The sequence below is a fragment of the Curcuma longa genome, chromosome 3 (genome assembly GCF_044706935.1).
Source record: "Curcuma longa cultivar G26 ecotype Majalengka, Jawa Barat chromosome 3, ITB_CL_G26_1.1, whole genome shotgun sequence".
Lineage (NCBI taxonomy): Eukaryota > Viridiplantae > Streptophyta > Magnoliopsida > Zingiberales > Zingiberaceae > Curcuma > Curcuma longa.
Window position 1 is genome coordinate 6,180,426 of NC_133863.1, and position 16,510 is coordinate 6,196,935.

General features: G+C 38.5%; 2 protein-coding genes across 5 annotated transcripts; one reads left to right on the forward strand and one right to left on the reverse strand.

Annotated features, from left to right (window-relative positions):
• The first annotated feature begins 1,288 nt into the window (after window positions 1–1,288).
• LOC141823069 (cyclic nucleotide-gated ion channel 1-like) lies at window positions 1,289–9,633 on the forward strand. 4 transcript variants are annotated; one of them, XM_074710338.1, is made up of 8 exons: window positions 1,289–1,525; window positions 1,627–1,741; window positions 4,005–4,534; window positions 5,882–6,091; window positions 6,805–7,088; window positions 7,750–7,861; window positions 8,151–8,387; window positions 8,597–9,633. In XM_074710338.1, the coding sequence occupies exons 3-8, from the start codon at window positions 4,073–4,075 to the stop codon at window positions 9,293–9,295; spliced, it is 2,004 nt and encodes a 667-aa protein (XP_074566439.1). In that variant the 5' UTR covers window positions 1,289–1,525; window positions 1,627–1,741; window positions 4,005–4,072; the 3' UTR covers window positions 9,296–9,633. The 4 variants fall into 4 exon arrangements, with proteins under 4 accessions (XP_074566439.1, XP_074566441.1, XP_074566440.1 ...); XM_074710340.1 differs by lacking the exon at window positions 1,627–1,741; XM_074710339.1 differs by lacking the exon at window positions 1,627–1,741 and having other exon boundaries at window positions 1,289–1,471.
• Window positions 9,634–10,620: 987 nt separating this feature from the next.
• Window positions 10,621–12,449, reverse strand: LOC141825246 (putative xyloglucan galactosyltransferase GT17). The gene has a single exon (XM_074712631.1). The coding sequence runs from the start codon at window positions 12,406–12,408 to the stop codon at window positions 10,990–10,992; it is 1,419 nt and encodes a 472-aa protein (XP_074568732.1). The 5' UTR covers window positions 12,409–12,449; the 3' UTR covers window positions 10,621–10,989.
• Between the last annotated feature and the right edge of the window lie 4,061 nt (window positions 12,450–16,510).

A 16,510-nucleotide genomic window follows, 5' to 3' on the forward strand; every position in this document is an offset into this window, starting at 1 on the left:
AACAATGGCACGACAAATGGAGTCTTGACCAACGACAGATTCAAGTCTTCTGACCAATGTTATAGTAGAACGAAAATTAAAGTAGAAAAAAGAAAAATTAAATGAAGGACACGGAAACGCGTGGGCCCTCGCCTTAATTTCCAATCCTCTCTTAATCATGCCAAGGCGCGCGTGCTTCTCGTGCCGCAAATTTACATTTTACCCCAGATTCTGCTTTTTTCAGCGTACCCCTAAAAGTTACAAACGGGTATCAATTTCGTCCTCAACACTTCTATTTGGGGCTTCCGTAATGGGCCTTCAGTCCGCGAAGGCATGGGATTACATGTAAATCCCAAAACTTCTCAATATATAAACTTAATCCCACGCCACCATTTTGCTTATAATAATTCACCAATAATTGGTCTTACTACGTCTAATTAAAGATAAAAAGAATATTATACTTTAACGAAGAGTTTTAGCGTCAAAGCTAAAAAAGAGAACAGAAGTCTTAGGTTCGTCACTTTTCTTGACTTCGACTACCCAAACTTTCCGTTGGCCAGTCAGGCCATTCTTGTACCGGGCCCACTGCATGTTCGCATACGGCCAGTGGTGGGGATCAATGTGGGCCCATAAGTATGCGTGCAATAATTATCTCCCTCCTGGGATTGATGTCATGGGTCCTTTAAAAATCTCTCTCTATATTTATCTTTTATTGTCAGTGGCCATTCCTCTTCAGACATCAGTCAAACAATTCTATCCCAATTTTAAATAACAAGAGTGTCCTGAAATCGAATTAATTAACTGTTAGAATTATATCATATTTAATCGAATATAAATTTTTTATCATGCTTTTTAAAAATGATTTTAAGAATTTCTTATGCCTTGTGTGTGTCCCAGAGAATATTGTGCAGTGTGCGAACTGCGGGCTCCACTTGGTAAAAGATCGGGTAACCTGTCAACGTATTTTATTTCTATACAAATTTTGACCGAGTCGCGGATTCGTGGATGGTTTTCCGTATCGCCTGTTTCGTTCGGACAGCAAACACTAAAATCGATGCTGTTATTGGAGAAGTACGGTGAGATGGAAGAGTTGTAGCGAATGAAACGTGCCTTTTTTGTCTAACGTCGGTAAATATTACTCCTAGGCCCTCGGATAGTTTACGTATTACTGTTCAGTCCTCATGTGATGGGGATGGACGGATGGTGCCGCTTGTTGGTGTGGAAAATTACTGTTTAGGCCTCCAATTTGTGTTTATTTGGTATCGCTCCGTTGCTAATGGCGGAGTTGGACTGTTCGTAGTGGCGTACTCGACTTTTTATCGTCGCCTCTTTACTGGCCGCCAGTAGATCGGCTGCTCAAACCCTCGAGTCGGAGACTTGGAAGAAGCGGAGAAACTGCTCGACGCATCTCGTTCCTATCGACGCGGTTGAGAATTGAGTTGCACTTAAAGATGGCAGCAGTTGAAGAATCCGATTGATGGGAGACAAGTCGGTATTGTCTTCCTCTTCGTTGCCTTGCTTTATCTTGGATTTCCCCTTCTGATCGGTACGCATCGATCGATCTTTTCTTGGTAGCTTCATGAGTTAGATAAGGTTTAGCTGGTGGATCGGGGGCTGGTTGATTTGCTTCTGCTGCTTTAATTGTAGGGTTAGCAACATCTGGGTTATAGGTTCGCTTTTTAATTGATGTTCGCTTGCAGAAGCTAAGACAACCAATTATAAGCCAAAAAAAATAAGAGAGAGAGGATTTTCTGCTACATTCGTAAGTCGAAGTTTTATCTTCTCTCGCCATTTTCTTTGTTGTTGATATTTCGACGTTAGCACTACCGGATAAAACATGGTTATTTAGACTTTAGGATCGAGATAACCATTGCAACATTCGTTTGCTTGGCTTGATGATTGACTTCACTGAGTCTTTACATTTATGTTTTATGATGTCAGAACTAGAAAAATGTTAACTTATTATCTTCATCATCAAACTATGCATAGTCTAAGTATTTGAGGATGGGTATATGGATCTTAGCCCTCCAGAGCTGTGTTACAACTGACACATTTAGAAGTATTGACTGGACTGTGTAAAATACATTGTAAGATGTTGTAAAAATTTATATTGTCATGCTTGAAGATTGTGTGAAATTTACTCTGCAGCAGTGCGTATTTGTTTAATCTGCTGCATAGTACCTGTCAAAGCTACAATTGATTAAGAAATAAAATGGAGCACTTATGGCAGTAACTCAAGCATAAGTAACAATCAAGAGCACTTCTGTAAGAATTTCAAATAAGATAGGAACTTAAAATCTGGGAGACGTGTTAACTGATATATGCATTGCATGGAGGTTAAAAAGGTATGTGTGTGTGTGTGCGTATAAAGCAAAATAAATCACATCTTATCTTGCTGTGGCTTAGCCATAGAATCATCGCTTAATGTTTTGTGTATAAGCTAATCAGGGTATGTTTCCAAACGGCACACCACACAAGGATAAACTTGTTTGTAGATTGCACAGTTAGTGTATTTATGCACATCCTTATAGGTCAGAGGCCCAATGGCTAATCTCTCTCCATTTAGAGCGCCTAGACATGCATTCTCGTCAGTTTAATGGCAAAATCAACCTTAGTACACAAATAAGTCCTGAACTCTAACGAGAAAGCCTTAACCTCCCACTCTGACCTTAACACACTTCCATAATGTAAAAAAGACGCTCAGACCAAAGCCACTCATGTGTGATATAAAAGAACGTTTTTAAACAGTATGTATCTATATATCAGCACAAACACCTGAAATAGAAATCATACCTCTAATCATAGTCCTATTGGCTTATAAAACCTCCTCATGGGCTATAACATTCCCATGCCCAGCTGTTGACCCTTGCTGCTACTGACACCCCTCTTTGGTGGATGTGCGGCTTATACAGCGGCTGATGTTGCATGCGTTGAAGTACTGGTTGGTACTGCTGCTAAAACCAATATGTCCTCAGTGGTTGCTGGTGTTGTTGTCAAGGCAGCAGATCGTATAGGTGAGGCTACTGGTAATGTTGCTGAGGGGTGCCTGGTACTACTTCTGAGGTAGTGGATGTTGCTGCTGACCTCTGTGGACGGTGCCATGACTGACGCTGCTGAGACTGGGATTGACTCTATTGGGTTTGATGCCTTGTGGGTGGATGTTGCCCCTTTAGCACACAATTCATATGATGATCAGGCATCTTGCTATAGAAGTTCATGTCATTCCCATATGGCACTTGATGGCTCTGTGTCCTCGACCACTACAAAGGAAACACCTATTTGGACCCGTCCGAATCTGATAAATCTGAGATAGCCTTGAAGACCCCTAGGAGGTGGCAAGCGATGACTTGGCCATCCTCTGTGATTGGAAAGACTTGCTAGGGGTACCTATAGTATATTGGTTGTTTAAAACTATTAATACTTCATTTGCCCCTTCTATAAGTAATCAAGTGTACTTATATTTAACTCCTTACAATGTGACCTTGTTAGCCTAATTAAAGCCTATAGTATATTTGTTGTTGTGTAAAACTATTAACACTTATTCTTTTATCCCTTCTAATAGCAATCAAGTGTAGTTTAATATTTAATTACTGATAAAGTGACCTTATTTACCTGATTACAGCATGCATGATTCGCATATATTCATTATTTTTATGTAGCCAATTGATCAGTATCAACAATAGTAAACCACAACTTAAAGCTTTGAAACTGCATATAATCATATAAAGCCAGCTAATTATATTGCACAAAAGCAGGTAAAGCTAATGAATCTGCAAATGTCTTTGTTTACAAGATATGATGGGATTGGCAAGGGACAAACTATGCAGTAGATGATAAGTATTAATAAAGTAACTTTAATTGTTTGTGATTGAAGAAGCAGATTTACTGTTTTCTGTATCAAAGTTATTGTAGCTTTTACCTGGCAAATCTCTGAATTCAAATTGCATTTTCAATATGCTCTCACTTGTCAGCATGTTATTTTTCATTGCTACCTGGATATCTACACTGACTCAAACAATACTCAGATTTCAGGATTAGGGTCCTGAGAAATCAGAGTTTGGAGAGAGTATCTTCTATAATACTTGGTTCATAAATGAGAAATCTGACCACAATGTACAAGCGTATAAACAACTTCTTTGGCACTTTCTTTCAGTATGAGTCTGTAAAAGGTTCGCCTGCAGATAATTTGAAGTCTAGGAAGAAAGTATTGGATCCTCAAGGACCATTTCTCCAGAAGTGGAATAAGATATTTGTTTTATCCTGTGTGATGGCTATATCTGTGGATCCCCTCTTCTTTTATATTCCAGTAGTAAATGATAAAGAGACTTGTATTGATTTGGACAACAATTTGGTAATCACTGCTAGTGTCTTACGCTCCTTCACCGACATCTTTTACGTACTCCATATTATATTTCAATTTCGAACTGGCTTTATAGCTCCACCATCCCGTGTATTTGGAAAGGGGGTCTTGGTTGAAGATTCTTCAGCAATAGCCCTTAGATATCTGAAATCACACTTTCTTATTGACATTCTTGCTGTTATTCCTCTGCCACAGGTAACAGAATCATCTTTATGGTGTATCTGCATGCACAATATGCTAATTTTGACTTCTGTCATTAAAATTTTTTGTACATGTTGAGTTTGCAAAAACCATTATTTTCCATTTTCATTTTTTAGATTAATGAATGTTGGAGATGTACAACATAAAAGGTTATTTTCTAGCAGGGTAAAATGTTATTATTCCTTATAAAATGTTTGGTTAAAACTTAAATATTCCTTTATGGTCATCTTGCATAGAAATCTTAATGAAGCCTAGAAATCTATAATTATTCTCGGTTATGCAGAATCTCTTCACTTTTAATAAACCTTGAATCTGATATATTCAAGCAATATGCTGGTCACTGAAAATGGATTGCCCGTTAAAAACTCATGTGAAAATGTTCTAACTGATCAGAAAGTTTATTATGTCTCATAGTTTGCTTATATATTAAAAGCCTGAACATGAGTACAGAATTTATAGATTTAATTTATTTCACTAATCTCCTTGGTCACTAAGACTTTGAATTTGCATAGCCCAATAGTTTTTGATGCATGCATCTTTATATTCAAGTTGTAAAAGAGAGCCCTTAACTTCTACATTGATTTATATACTTAAATGCTACTAGAGTGGTTATAGTGTGTTTATGATCACCTATTGAATAAATTTTGCTTCAATGCTTGACGGTAACCAAATCGACCAAGATTGAAGACAATGTCCCTGAAATTTGATACAAGAGTATATCACTAGTAATATTCAAATGAATTAAATCATTTTCATTGCTTTCACCAATGTTTACTTTGGTCTCTTTCTTCCCCTTGAATCCCTTCACAAGATTATAACTAATTTGTTGCATTTAAGTATCTGTCTCTCATTAACGTGTTTCACTAAACTTTTGCAAACTTCTCTAATGGATTGGTTTTTTTTCTGAGAACACCTTTGCACGGATCCTATCAATATTAGCTTAAATGTGTGAGAAAAATTATAACTTGTCCAGGGTTTTCTGGCTGCTCATCAGCTTTATCCTCTACCTGATTTCAAGTGCTCTTTGTTATTCAAACTTTGCTTCTTTCATTGGATGGTTGGGCATAATCATTTCTTTGCAAGACATATTTGTATTTTGTTTTACAATTGCTGGTTCATAAAGAAAAAAAAAATGCATATGTAGTTATTTGGTTTCAACTCCTATCATGCTTTGATACTGTATCTTTTTTCTTGATCTCGTTCACTAAAAACTACTGTCTATAATATCTTATCTTCATGAGATTGGAGAGTACAGTGTCTGCTTTGTGTGTGGAAACTGGCTATTCTGTTGTTACAGGGAACTGTAGTTTAATTGTTCTCTAATTTCTTTTTGTTGTTCAGATTGTTATATTGGTAATAATGCCACGATTGAAAGCAGCTTCATTGGACTCAAAGACACTGTTGATGTATATTGTCATATTGCAATATGTACCCAGACTTGTTAGGATAATACCACTGTATTTGGAAGTCACAAGATCTGCTGGCATAATTGCTGAAACAGCTTGGGCAGGGGCAGCTTTTAATCTTTTGCTTTACATGCTAGCGAGTCATGTAAGCTCCAAGTTTCAAATAATTTGTTTAACCTTGAATTTTTGATAATCCTACTTATGAAATAGCTACTGCGAAATAACCTTCAATTTTTTTTTTTCCTTAGGATAGATAAGTCTAAACTTTTCACTACAACTTTGATTTTGATTGTGTGGATTTCAACATATAACAATGTTCTCTGTTGATTAACTTTTAGGCTTCTTAGTTTTTATGCTTTGCTGGTTTTCTGCATGTTTATAATGTTCTCTGCTAACACCTTTTGGTTCTTAATAATCTTTTAATTTTTTCTATTGTGCGTGAAGTATGTTAGGCTAATGATAACCTTATTTTGGGTTTTTTGGCTTCAGAGATTTATTCATCCACACTGGTAGTGTCCTGATTTGACTATATTAATTTTGTCATCATCATCAATCAACGTTTGCCTCTACTTTGTGGGCTCAGCTACTTGGGTCTTTTACTTTATTGAGATCCTTGCAAAGCTATATTATTAGTAATATTCAAACCAATTCAACCAGTTTTTATTAAATTATTAAAGTTTTCTTTGATCTTGTCTGTCTCCTACCTTAAGTTAAAAAACGGCTTGGTTTCAATTGTTTGTTGTGCACTTGAATCTTCCAGAAAGCTTGTGGATTCTGAAAATTTGACTAGTGCATGGCAATTATATGTGGTTGTAAGTTGAAAAGCCCTCAGTAATCTTATTAGTAAAATATTTTCAGGTACTTGGGGCTTTCTGGTACTTTCTTTCCATTGAACGAGAAGATTCTTGTTGGAGGCACGCATGCCACCATACAGCTAATTGTACAATTACTTCCTGGTACTGTAGTAATGGAGAAAGAGGAAGCATGGATTTCATATCTGCTTTATGTCCTATTACTGATGCTGATCCTGAAATCTTTGACTTTGGCATTTACCTTCAAGCTCTTCAATTAGACATTGTTAAGCCAATAAACTTTCTGGAAAAGTTCTTCTATTGCTTTTGGTGGGGCTTACAAAATTTGAGGTACCTATAAAGAAATATTCTCTTTAGTTTTGACTTGAGTATTTCTAGGCTGCTGGTACTGAATTTTACAATTAATATAATCCATGTGCAAGCTCGAAATCATATGATTAGGATATTGCTAAATGAAAAGAGAACTGATTGCACCAATTTATGCATACCAAGCTTGTTGCACATTAGAAAAAGATAAAAAGAAAATATTGTGAGAGAATGAGTAAAATGTAAATGTCTATACTTTGAGAGAAAAAGAGACGTTAGAAAAGAAACAAGTGAAGTTTTGTCATCTATTACTGCAAAGAGAGTTAAACAACAATTCTAAGAGAATAATGAGAAATGTCGAGTAAGAAAAATTTAGACAAAGTAACTAGTCTCAGTTTGCTACTAGGCTTTGAGCTGAGGTTGACTTTCGATTGTTAAACAATTTTTCTTTGATGATTTATGGTTTAGTTTACTTCTGTTTCATGTTCTATACTCGGTTTATAGTTTATCTTATCTACTTGAAATGGTTACAAAGGAGCTCCTTTAACCTAAAGTTCTTTTTGTTATGACTAGCTCATTGTTGATCATATGAAGTTTGTTGGCACATGCAATCTTTTTTCCAATGGCACTAGGTTGGAATCTATATATATTCTGACATACTGGTTTTATGCTTGATATCCTGCAGTGCCCTCGGACAAAATATGGAAACCAGTACTTATTTGTGGGAGATCTTATTTGCTGTTTTCGTCTCTATTTCTGGGCTTGTCTTGTTTTCACTTCTCATTGGCAATATGCAGGTACTCTGTTTCAGTGATCAATTTGATAGGATTTGTTTCAGTTTTGTTCATGCAAAACTTGGTGTTTGCTTATATTTAAGTGAATCAGTTCTTGCCTGTGGAAGTTGATGAATGAGCTTTTTTAAGGCATGAAATATCATCTATTTGTTTATTCGAACTAAAAGAGAACTAGCATAACACCAATAAACATATATTTATGTCTGGGTTCTTTATTTTAAGACATGAGGTTTATTCACATGCATTACATCTCTTATTGGTACATTAAACAAGTGCTCTGCTGATATTACAGACTTACTTGCAATCGACCACTGTGAGAATAGAAGAAATGAGAGTTAAAAGGCAAGATGCAGAACAATGGATGTCTCATCGGTTACTTCCAGAGCACTTGAGGGAGCGAATACGTCGTCATGAGCAATACCGATGGCAAGAAACAAGAGGGGTTGATGAAGAGCATCTGCTTCAAAATTTACCCAAGGACTTAAGAAGGGACATAAAACGTCATCTCTGTTTAGCACTACTGAAGAGGGTAAGTTACTTTCCTCTTGTTTTTCATATTCACCAGTCACCACCAACACCTGATATAAGCCAAGGCGTGTTTGGGAGGGATTAAGTATAAGCTTCTCAGTATATTTGGTTATCCTGGAATCAGCATTCTAACTAAGAGCTATTAACTTCATGTTTTTTAGAGTTTTCAAGATAAAACTTTTTTTTTCTTCTTGTTTTGCTGTTTTGTAGGTTCCTATGTTTGAACTAATGGATGATCAACTCATGGATGCCTTGTGTGACTGTCTGAAACCTGTTCTCTACACTGAAGGCAGTTGCATTATTCGCGAGGGAGACCCGGTTGATGAAATGCTCTTCATCATGAGAGGAAAACTGCTTAGTGTGACGACTAATGGTGGAAGAACTGGGTTTTTCAACTCAGATTACTTGACTGAAGGAGATTTCTGTGGCGAAGAGCTTCTAACATGGGCTTTAGACCCACACTCAGCTTCTAGTCTACCCACCTCCACTAGGACGGTAAAGGCTGTGTCGGAGGTTGAAGCCTTTGCTCTAGTAGCTGATGATTTGAAATTTGTTGCATCCCAATTCAGGAAGTTACACAGCAAGAAACTGAGGCATACTTTTAGGTTCTATTCACAGCAGTGGAGAACTTGGGCTGCTTGCTTTATACAGGCAGCTTGGCGCCGCTACTCGAGAAAGAAGCTAGAGGAATCGCTGCGCGAAGAAGAGGACAGGCTGCAGGCAGCCATTGTGAAGGATAGTGCTGCTTCACCAAGTCTTGGCGCGACTATTTACGCTTCCAGATTTGCAGTGAATGCACTACGTGCCCTGAGGCGAAATGTTGCTCGCAAGGCAAGGTTGCAGGAAAGATTGCCTGTTATGTTGCTGCAGAAGCCACCTGAACCAGACTTCACCTCAGAAGAGCAGTAAGCAGTAATGGATGTGATTCTGGCTCATGCATCACAACAGCTTCATATCACATTCTTGGTTATGTTCATACAAAAGATGAGGTTTCTGGCATTGCAGCTGGTGTTCCATTAGAAAGCATCAAAGGTTTGCCAATCCTGCACTTAGAGCTTGTTCCTTGCCTGATGGATCATTTGTATCTTTTTGTGTCGATCAGTATGGAAAATGCTATGGACCTCTGGATCATCTGTATATAACGTATTCCAGTGACATGGCTATTTGTATTATGAAATGAGCGTGTAATCCATGAACTTCAAACTATTTTGATGGTTGAAAATATGCACTTATTTTGTGTTTTATAATATTTGCCGAAATTACAGTTCATAGGTAGGTACAGTTTGTACTAGGTACAGTTTACTCTGTAGGAAGGAGAATTGAAAGTTGTTAGCAAAGGGGAAGAGTGCATTATCAAGTTGGAAGATAGTAAATCAGGTTTGCTCATCTTTCCAATTAAAATGGAACAGAAAGCAATAGCATTAGAGGATTATGAACTTTCCTAATCATGTGAAACACTTTTAGGAGAATTGTATGCTAGAGCATTCTTGAGAGAGGGAGAACCACATCCAGTAGAGCCTGTTATTGACAGTAGCAGGTTTGCTATCTTTCTGTCATTTTCTAGCAACAATTTTTGTGACAATTTGAAGTGCATCAAGTCCAGATATGTCATATTTATCAACTAGATAGATTATTTCATTTGTGGCTAGTATATTCCTAATAGCAGAACTTGGTTAATGTGTACCCATATATACATACCTTTTGTTCATTACACATGGCATTCATTCACTTGATCACCATTTCTCTTTTCTCCAGATACTTTGTGCATGCTTCGCATTGAGGAAAACATAGGTAAGTTCCTTGAAATTTGTCTCCGTAAGTTTGTACTTTATCTAATCGAGAAATCAAGCTTGCTGTTATTAGTTATATTCTCCACCACTTAGGGAGTATCATCTATATTTTCCAAGTAGCTTCTTGTTCTTACTTGATTCACTTTATTTTACTAAGCGAGCAATGAGTCTACTTGTAAAACCCAAGATTCAAAACAAGTTCTCCATACTGATCTGCTGTGAACAAGAATGAATAATCTGTTTTTGAATATCATTTTGCTAAGTGATTGAACATTTGGTGGCATTTTCTTATATAGAAAATACCAAATTTTCTAGCCAATGTGAGTAAGTCTGCACAATAATATTACCATATGTTGTGGGAAATAGTGACTGCTTTCTTTCTTTGTTTATAAAATGATGAGAGACACTTTTAGGCCATTTGATTTCATATAAATCAAGCATTGGACATGCAAGATATAATTGATTTTGTCAAGTAGAACCTGGAAGCTTGAGGAATATGAAATGGTTACTACCAGCTATATAAACAAAAAGAAAGTTGCTGAAGAGATGGAGCAACATTATCAGACAACATCAACAGTTGATCATAGTCTCTGAAGGAAGGGGAGACTTTGGTGCTTCAATTAAAACATTCAAGTTTTAATATGGATAGAGGTGACTGACTCTCTGTTACTATTTTTCTGAGCACCATGGTTCACTGATTTTAGTTTATTTCAGCTGAAAGCTCTGTTACTCTGCTGCTTTCTTGTTCACTTGCAACAGAAAGGAGGACAAGTCTGCAAACTTGGAGCAGGGTCTGAACAATCTTTCCAATCTTCACGAGCCATCTTGATTGGATCGAACTCGCTTGGTGAGCTCGACGAGAGCAATGTCGACCGCGTCCTGAAACCCTAATTCGTTGCCACTCGAGTCCGGGTGAGCATAGGAGATCTTAGGAATCAGCTCAATCACTGTCTCTCTCATCTTTGCCACGACATTTCTGTGAATCCGAGCTAACTCTTCCTCGACTCGGTCCCACTGGTCCGGTTTCAACAGAACCGACCAGTCTTCCGGTCGGGCCGGCAGGTACCATTGATATTGCGAGTAGGCAGAGTGCTCGGACAAGAACACCGGAATGCAACCGGCCAGTATCGCATCGAAGGTGGACCGCCGGCTGAACGACTCGCCCGGGGGTTGCAAGCAGAAGTCAGCCCGGCGCATCACGTCCAGGACCCGGCCCGGGTCATCGCACTTGTGCAGGACCGGTTCGCAGTGGACCGGAAGGCACCGGTTTGACTTCCAGCACTGGGCCATGAGCGAGGTCCGAACCGCCGCCTTCTCCCGGCCGGGCTGCAACCCGCCCACGAACGCGAACAGGAAGCTCCGAGTCCGAGCGAACCGGCGGAGCTCCGCCTGCCAGTCCGCTACGTCCTCCGCCGTCCGCGGGTGGAAGTAGGAGGGGTAGGGGATGCCGAACTGGTTGCGTCCCTCCCAGGGATGGCGCTCCACGGTGAGGACGGTCATGTTGGCGACCTCCGGGATGAGGAGCAGGTGGTTGGCGTCGAAATCGGGGTAGGCCGGTTTCCGCATGAAATCCCAGGAGGTGCGGCCGACGACGAGGAAGTGATCGCGGCCGCCGCGGCGGCGGAAGGCGGAGAGGGAGGCGAGGTGCTCGGCGAGTTCGACGGCGAGGGCGTCGCGGTTGTTCTGCCGGAAGCTGGTAGCGGCGTGGAGGCTGGCGAAGAAGGGGACGTAGAAGAGTTCCGCCGCGGCCTGGTCAGTGGTCCGGCAGGGGTGTCGCTCGACACGGGCGTTAAAGATGACCTCGGCGGAGAGCGGGTGTGTGGCATACCAGGACGTGAGGCCGGGGTCGACGTCGGCGTCGGCGGGGAGGCGGAGGAGCGGGCGGCCGAGGCCGGAGTGGCCGACGTTGGGACAGATGCGGCAGCAAGCGTAGCGGGAGAGGCAGCGCTGGACGACGTCGGAGTTGAAGCGCGGGTGGAGACGGTGGACGTAGAAACGCGCGATGGAAGGGTCGCAGGTGGCGGGCGGCGAGCTGCTGAGCTGGCTGGCGCGGGCGGACCCGGTCGGAGCCAGCAGCGGGAAGGTGTAGAAGAGGAAGCGGAGCCAGAGGAGGCAACAGAGGGAGACGAAGACGACGCAGCGGAAGCCAAAGAGGAAAGAAGAGCAGAAGGAAGAAGAAGGGAAGAAGAAGAAGGAGAAAGATGGCTTGCCTTCCTCATCCCTGGAAGCCATTATTACTCTACCCAATTAAAAAATGGATCTTCTTCTTCTTCTTCAGGATGGAGAGAGGAACTTCAAGACAGAAGAAGAAGCATGAGAAATAATGATGGTCAGTCTAGACAGTGGCCGGCATTCCCTGTTTCTTTATAGTGCAGATTATGAGACTGCCCAAAAGCTTCGTCAAATTTTTCAACAGCAGATTGACGGTCAAGATGTACTTATGTTAATCATCGTCAACAAGGTAATTTTTACAAAACTAAATAAATAAATAAATTATTTTTGGCAAAATTCAAAAGTTATGAGACAAAATATCCTCACATGCGTTTGGAAATGTGCACAACGTGGTCGCATGTTGATCAACATGAAAATAAACTTTGGTTTTGTAATTACGTATTCTCAATCGTCATAATTATTTGCTTATATATTTGCTCCAGTTGAATATCTTGGACGATCAAGTTACCAATCAACGAACGATTCAACGTATATGACTTCCTGACGAAGCTAACCTGAAATGCACTTTTACAGGAGGTGAGAATATAGTAGACCATTCTGATGCTCAAGTTAGTATTCCGTGAAAGGAAAAATGAAATTGTTGAAGAAGAAAAAGAGTTTAAAAAGTCGAACCAGCCAGCGGAGAAGAAGAAGAAGAAGAAAACCTTATTTGAGATTTATGTAGTCGTCAAGAGGGCCTCCCCATGTTCGCTAGAACGACATCATTATATAAGTGTATGAGGAGATCATATCTAATAAGTGTTCATTGCTTCTGTTTCTTTTTGGCATTATGTGCATAAAAAAAGGATTCAAGAGAACCAAATCCGACAACTTCATAATTGCTCTTTTATTTTATGTTGTCATGTGTCTTAAGAATATTCATAGTTTATTTATGAATCCACAAAAAATAAAAATATTTCATCTTCCCTTAGTCTTTTGTAACTGTCAAGTTAGTCATAATTGTGACTTTTATTTGACTCTTGACCTTCATCCAAAAAGAAACCATGTCATCCATTGCCTTGCATCTCATTGCCCCTGCATCAATATTAAAAGATTAATATTTTATGGTGGTGGAGATGTCGTTCAATTATGCAGTGCAACCTTTGCTTCATGAGCAATCTTAGTAATCATTGTAAAGCCTTTAGAGCTTAACTAATGTTTAAAGTGATTGAGTTAGGTGAGAGGAGCCTGTCCTCATCTTGCTTTTGAAAAATTAAAAACCATAATAAATAAATATATATATATATGTCGTCTCATGACAAGGTTAGGTGCCCTAGTTGTTATGTTAACTAAATAACCAATAAGTAGTTTAATTAATTTCTTAATCTTCTAATTTTTTTGGTCGTTGACTTAATTTGTCCTAGTGTCTTCAGATAAATTTTTATTAATATTTTGTCCTTATTTTGGTAAATATAATTAATCCAACATGTATTGTAGCGGATATATTAGCTATAATAGTTTTTTTCTTCTTTTGGTAAAAAATAATTTGAATGTAATTTTTTTTTTTACTTAGGGATATTCATTTTTACTATAGCAAATATATTCATTTTAGTAAAATAAATAAGTAAATAAAAATAGTTTCATATAAAATCATTCTAAAATTTATGTGATCATTAATGAAGTATCACTTCACTCAAATTTGATTTTGTCTGTTGTTTTCCTTGAAGGACGGGAAGAAATCTAGGAACGTGTATAGAGAGTCTAATTTTCAATTATTTTTAAAAAATTCATTCGATCTGAGTTTTTAGTATATGTGAACTATGATTGAGGATTTTGTATCGTATCGATCAGTCAAAATCTTTTGGTCCACCAAAATCCAGTCTAATAGAGAAAATAGTGTTCCCTTCTGTCTCAAGTTTTGACTGATTGATTTTAATAGAATATTTAGCTAATTAAATATAGTTGATGGAGACGTAAAAGCACATGGAGATGGAGTTCATGGAAAAAGTTTGGGCCAAAAACGATTAATAATGCCCAATCATTGAATTATGACGATCAACAAGTTTGTGCTGTGAAATCAAACCAAGTCAGGGTGGGTGGCATTTCCTAACCAAAAAATAATTCAACTTATTCTTAATTTTATCTTTTATTTGTTTAGACCTAAACTTTCTATTTTTCTTATATTTGTTGAGAATAGGAGATGGAATAACTCAATAAAATAATCACGATCGAGTATTTTCAGTTAGCTGGATAACAATTAGGTCAATCTTCCTTCAAATCTGTCTCTAACGGATTGGGTTTCCTTTAGCTCGATCTTCAATCAAGTCGAACTTCAATGAGATTGGTCTTTTCAAATTAGACTTCAATGAGATCGGTCTTTGTCAGATCAGACTTATAATGAAATTAGCTTTCAGTGAGGTCGATCTTCTTGACTTCAAATGAGGTTTAACCAAATAGGTTATTCCAAAGAAATCACCAAATGAAAAGAAGTCATCAAACAGAAAGAAAAAATCATCTATAGATTTAAACAAATAGGTTAATTCCAAAACAAAAGACAATACCTTAGTAGCAACTAAACAAAAACTTAAATAATCCCTAAACCCTAACAGAGTAAAAGATTAAAATAATCTTAAAAATCAAGCTAAGGTGTCATCCCACGCCATAGCCTTATTGGGAAGCACGACTTAGTAGTGTCAATTACTAGGCGAACACGGTGGACCTAACATGACCATGTTGGAAAGCATGACCTGGTCGTGTCAGTTGTTGGGTGTCTTCGGTTGACCGAATACGACCGTATTGGAAAGCACGACCTAGTCATGTTGGCTGCTGGGCGAGCACGATTGACCTAACATGGCCATATAAAAAAGCATGACTTAGTCATGTCAGCTGCTAGGTGTCTTCGGTTGATCGAACATGACCATATTAAGAAGTACGACTTGATTGTGTCGGCTACTAGATGTCTTCTCTTGGTCAAGTGGTAGCAAGAGTGGCATGGCCATGTCAAGAAATACGATCAATCCTTATTTAATATTTGATATTAGACATCTTAATTGTTGCTTGCTACATCACTTTCTCCGCCATATCATTTATGAAATTATTATCGATACAAAGTATTCTTTACGTGTACATCTTTAAAATGCTAAATTATTTCCGCAATAAGTGCAAGAAAGAGGAATATATTGCATGTGATGCTGCTTCTCCATGAGAATTAAAGATCAAACCATGAAGCATGAGTGATGGAGGCAATGGAATTTATATTTTTCCTTGCATTCTTTGAAAATTTTAAAGTAAAGATTCTCAAGGCATTGATATGATGAGCTAAAAGAGAAGCCGGCCCGAGAATAAAGACCCAAGTTGAAGTCATATTTCATATCGTAGAGCGATAAGGACCTTCAACCTAAAACTCTAAAAGTTAATAAGAGAGATATATACCGATAAATCCACTACATACTCAAATGTATTTGGAAGGAATGAGAGAGCCAGGGTGACTATTGGGGCATGCTCAAATTAAGCTTTAAGTCATTTTTCTCAAAAATCTCTGACTCAGCAAACACTATTAGGCAATTGAATTTGACAACGCTCCTACTTATAGTTCCAAATCATATATACCTCTCTTTGCATTGTCCCATTCCATCGTTGACCTACTAATAAAGCTAAGTGAATAAAGACACTACTGATAAAGAGATGCACTCCAAGTCAACTCGACCAGCAGCAACTAAATTTTAGTGACTGTGTCAGTGTAACCACTACAATGGAAGCTTTGCTTGATGCTGACTTCCATTTCACAGCAGTAGGAATACAAATCTCTCCTCCTTCCTTGAAAACTTAAACTTGTAGAAACTATTCATGGCATCTATAGCTAGCTATACGTTGTAAATTAGCTATATAATTCTACGAGTGAATATATGGCAAGTCCACTGTACTAATAAATAGATAGATTCCTACCTAATTGAAGAAGAGTATGTATAAAATGAAAGAAGACAAAATGTGAAAAGTAAAGGTAAATTATTCTAGCTCGCGTCCTTTCTGATGATTATCAATTGCATGGACCATTTATTGTACCTTCTTTTATTCGATCGCAATCAATTGAATGCAAATCCTGAATTAGACCGCTTACACATATGACATACCACTCACTGCTTCACATTTATTCCTGCAGCGCTTCGAACCTGGAGAATATCCA

Excerpts from the sequence above, each read along its gene's own strand:
- LOC141823069 (XM_074710338.1), top strand. The coding sequence starts at position 4,073 with ATGAGAAATCTGACCACAATGTACAAGCGTATAAACAACTTCTTTGGC. Across the intron at positions 4,535-5,881 it reads CTGTTATTCCTCTGCCACAG|ATTGTTATATTGGTAATAAT; the intron begins GTAACAGAATCA and ends TTTGTTGTTCAG. Across the intron at positions 7,862-8,150 it reads TTCTCATTGGCAATATGCAG|ACTTACTTGCAATCGACCAC; the intron begins GTACTCTGTTTC and ends CTGATATTACAG.
- LOC141825246 (XM_074712631.1), bottom strand. The coding sequence starts at position 12,408 with ATGGCTTCCAGGGATGAGGAAGGCAAGCCATCTTTCTCCTTCTTCTTC.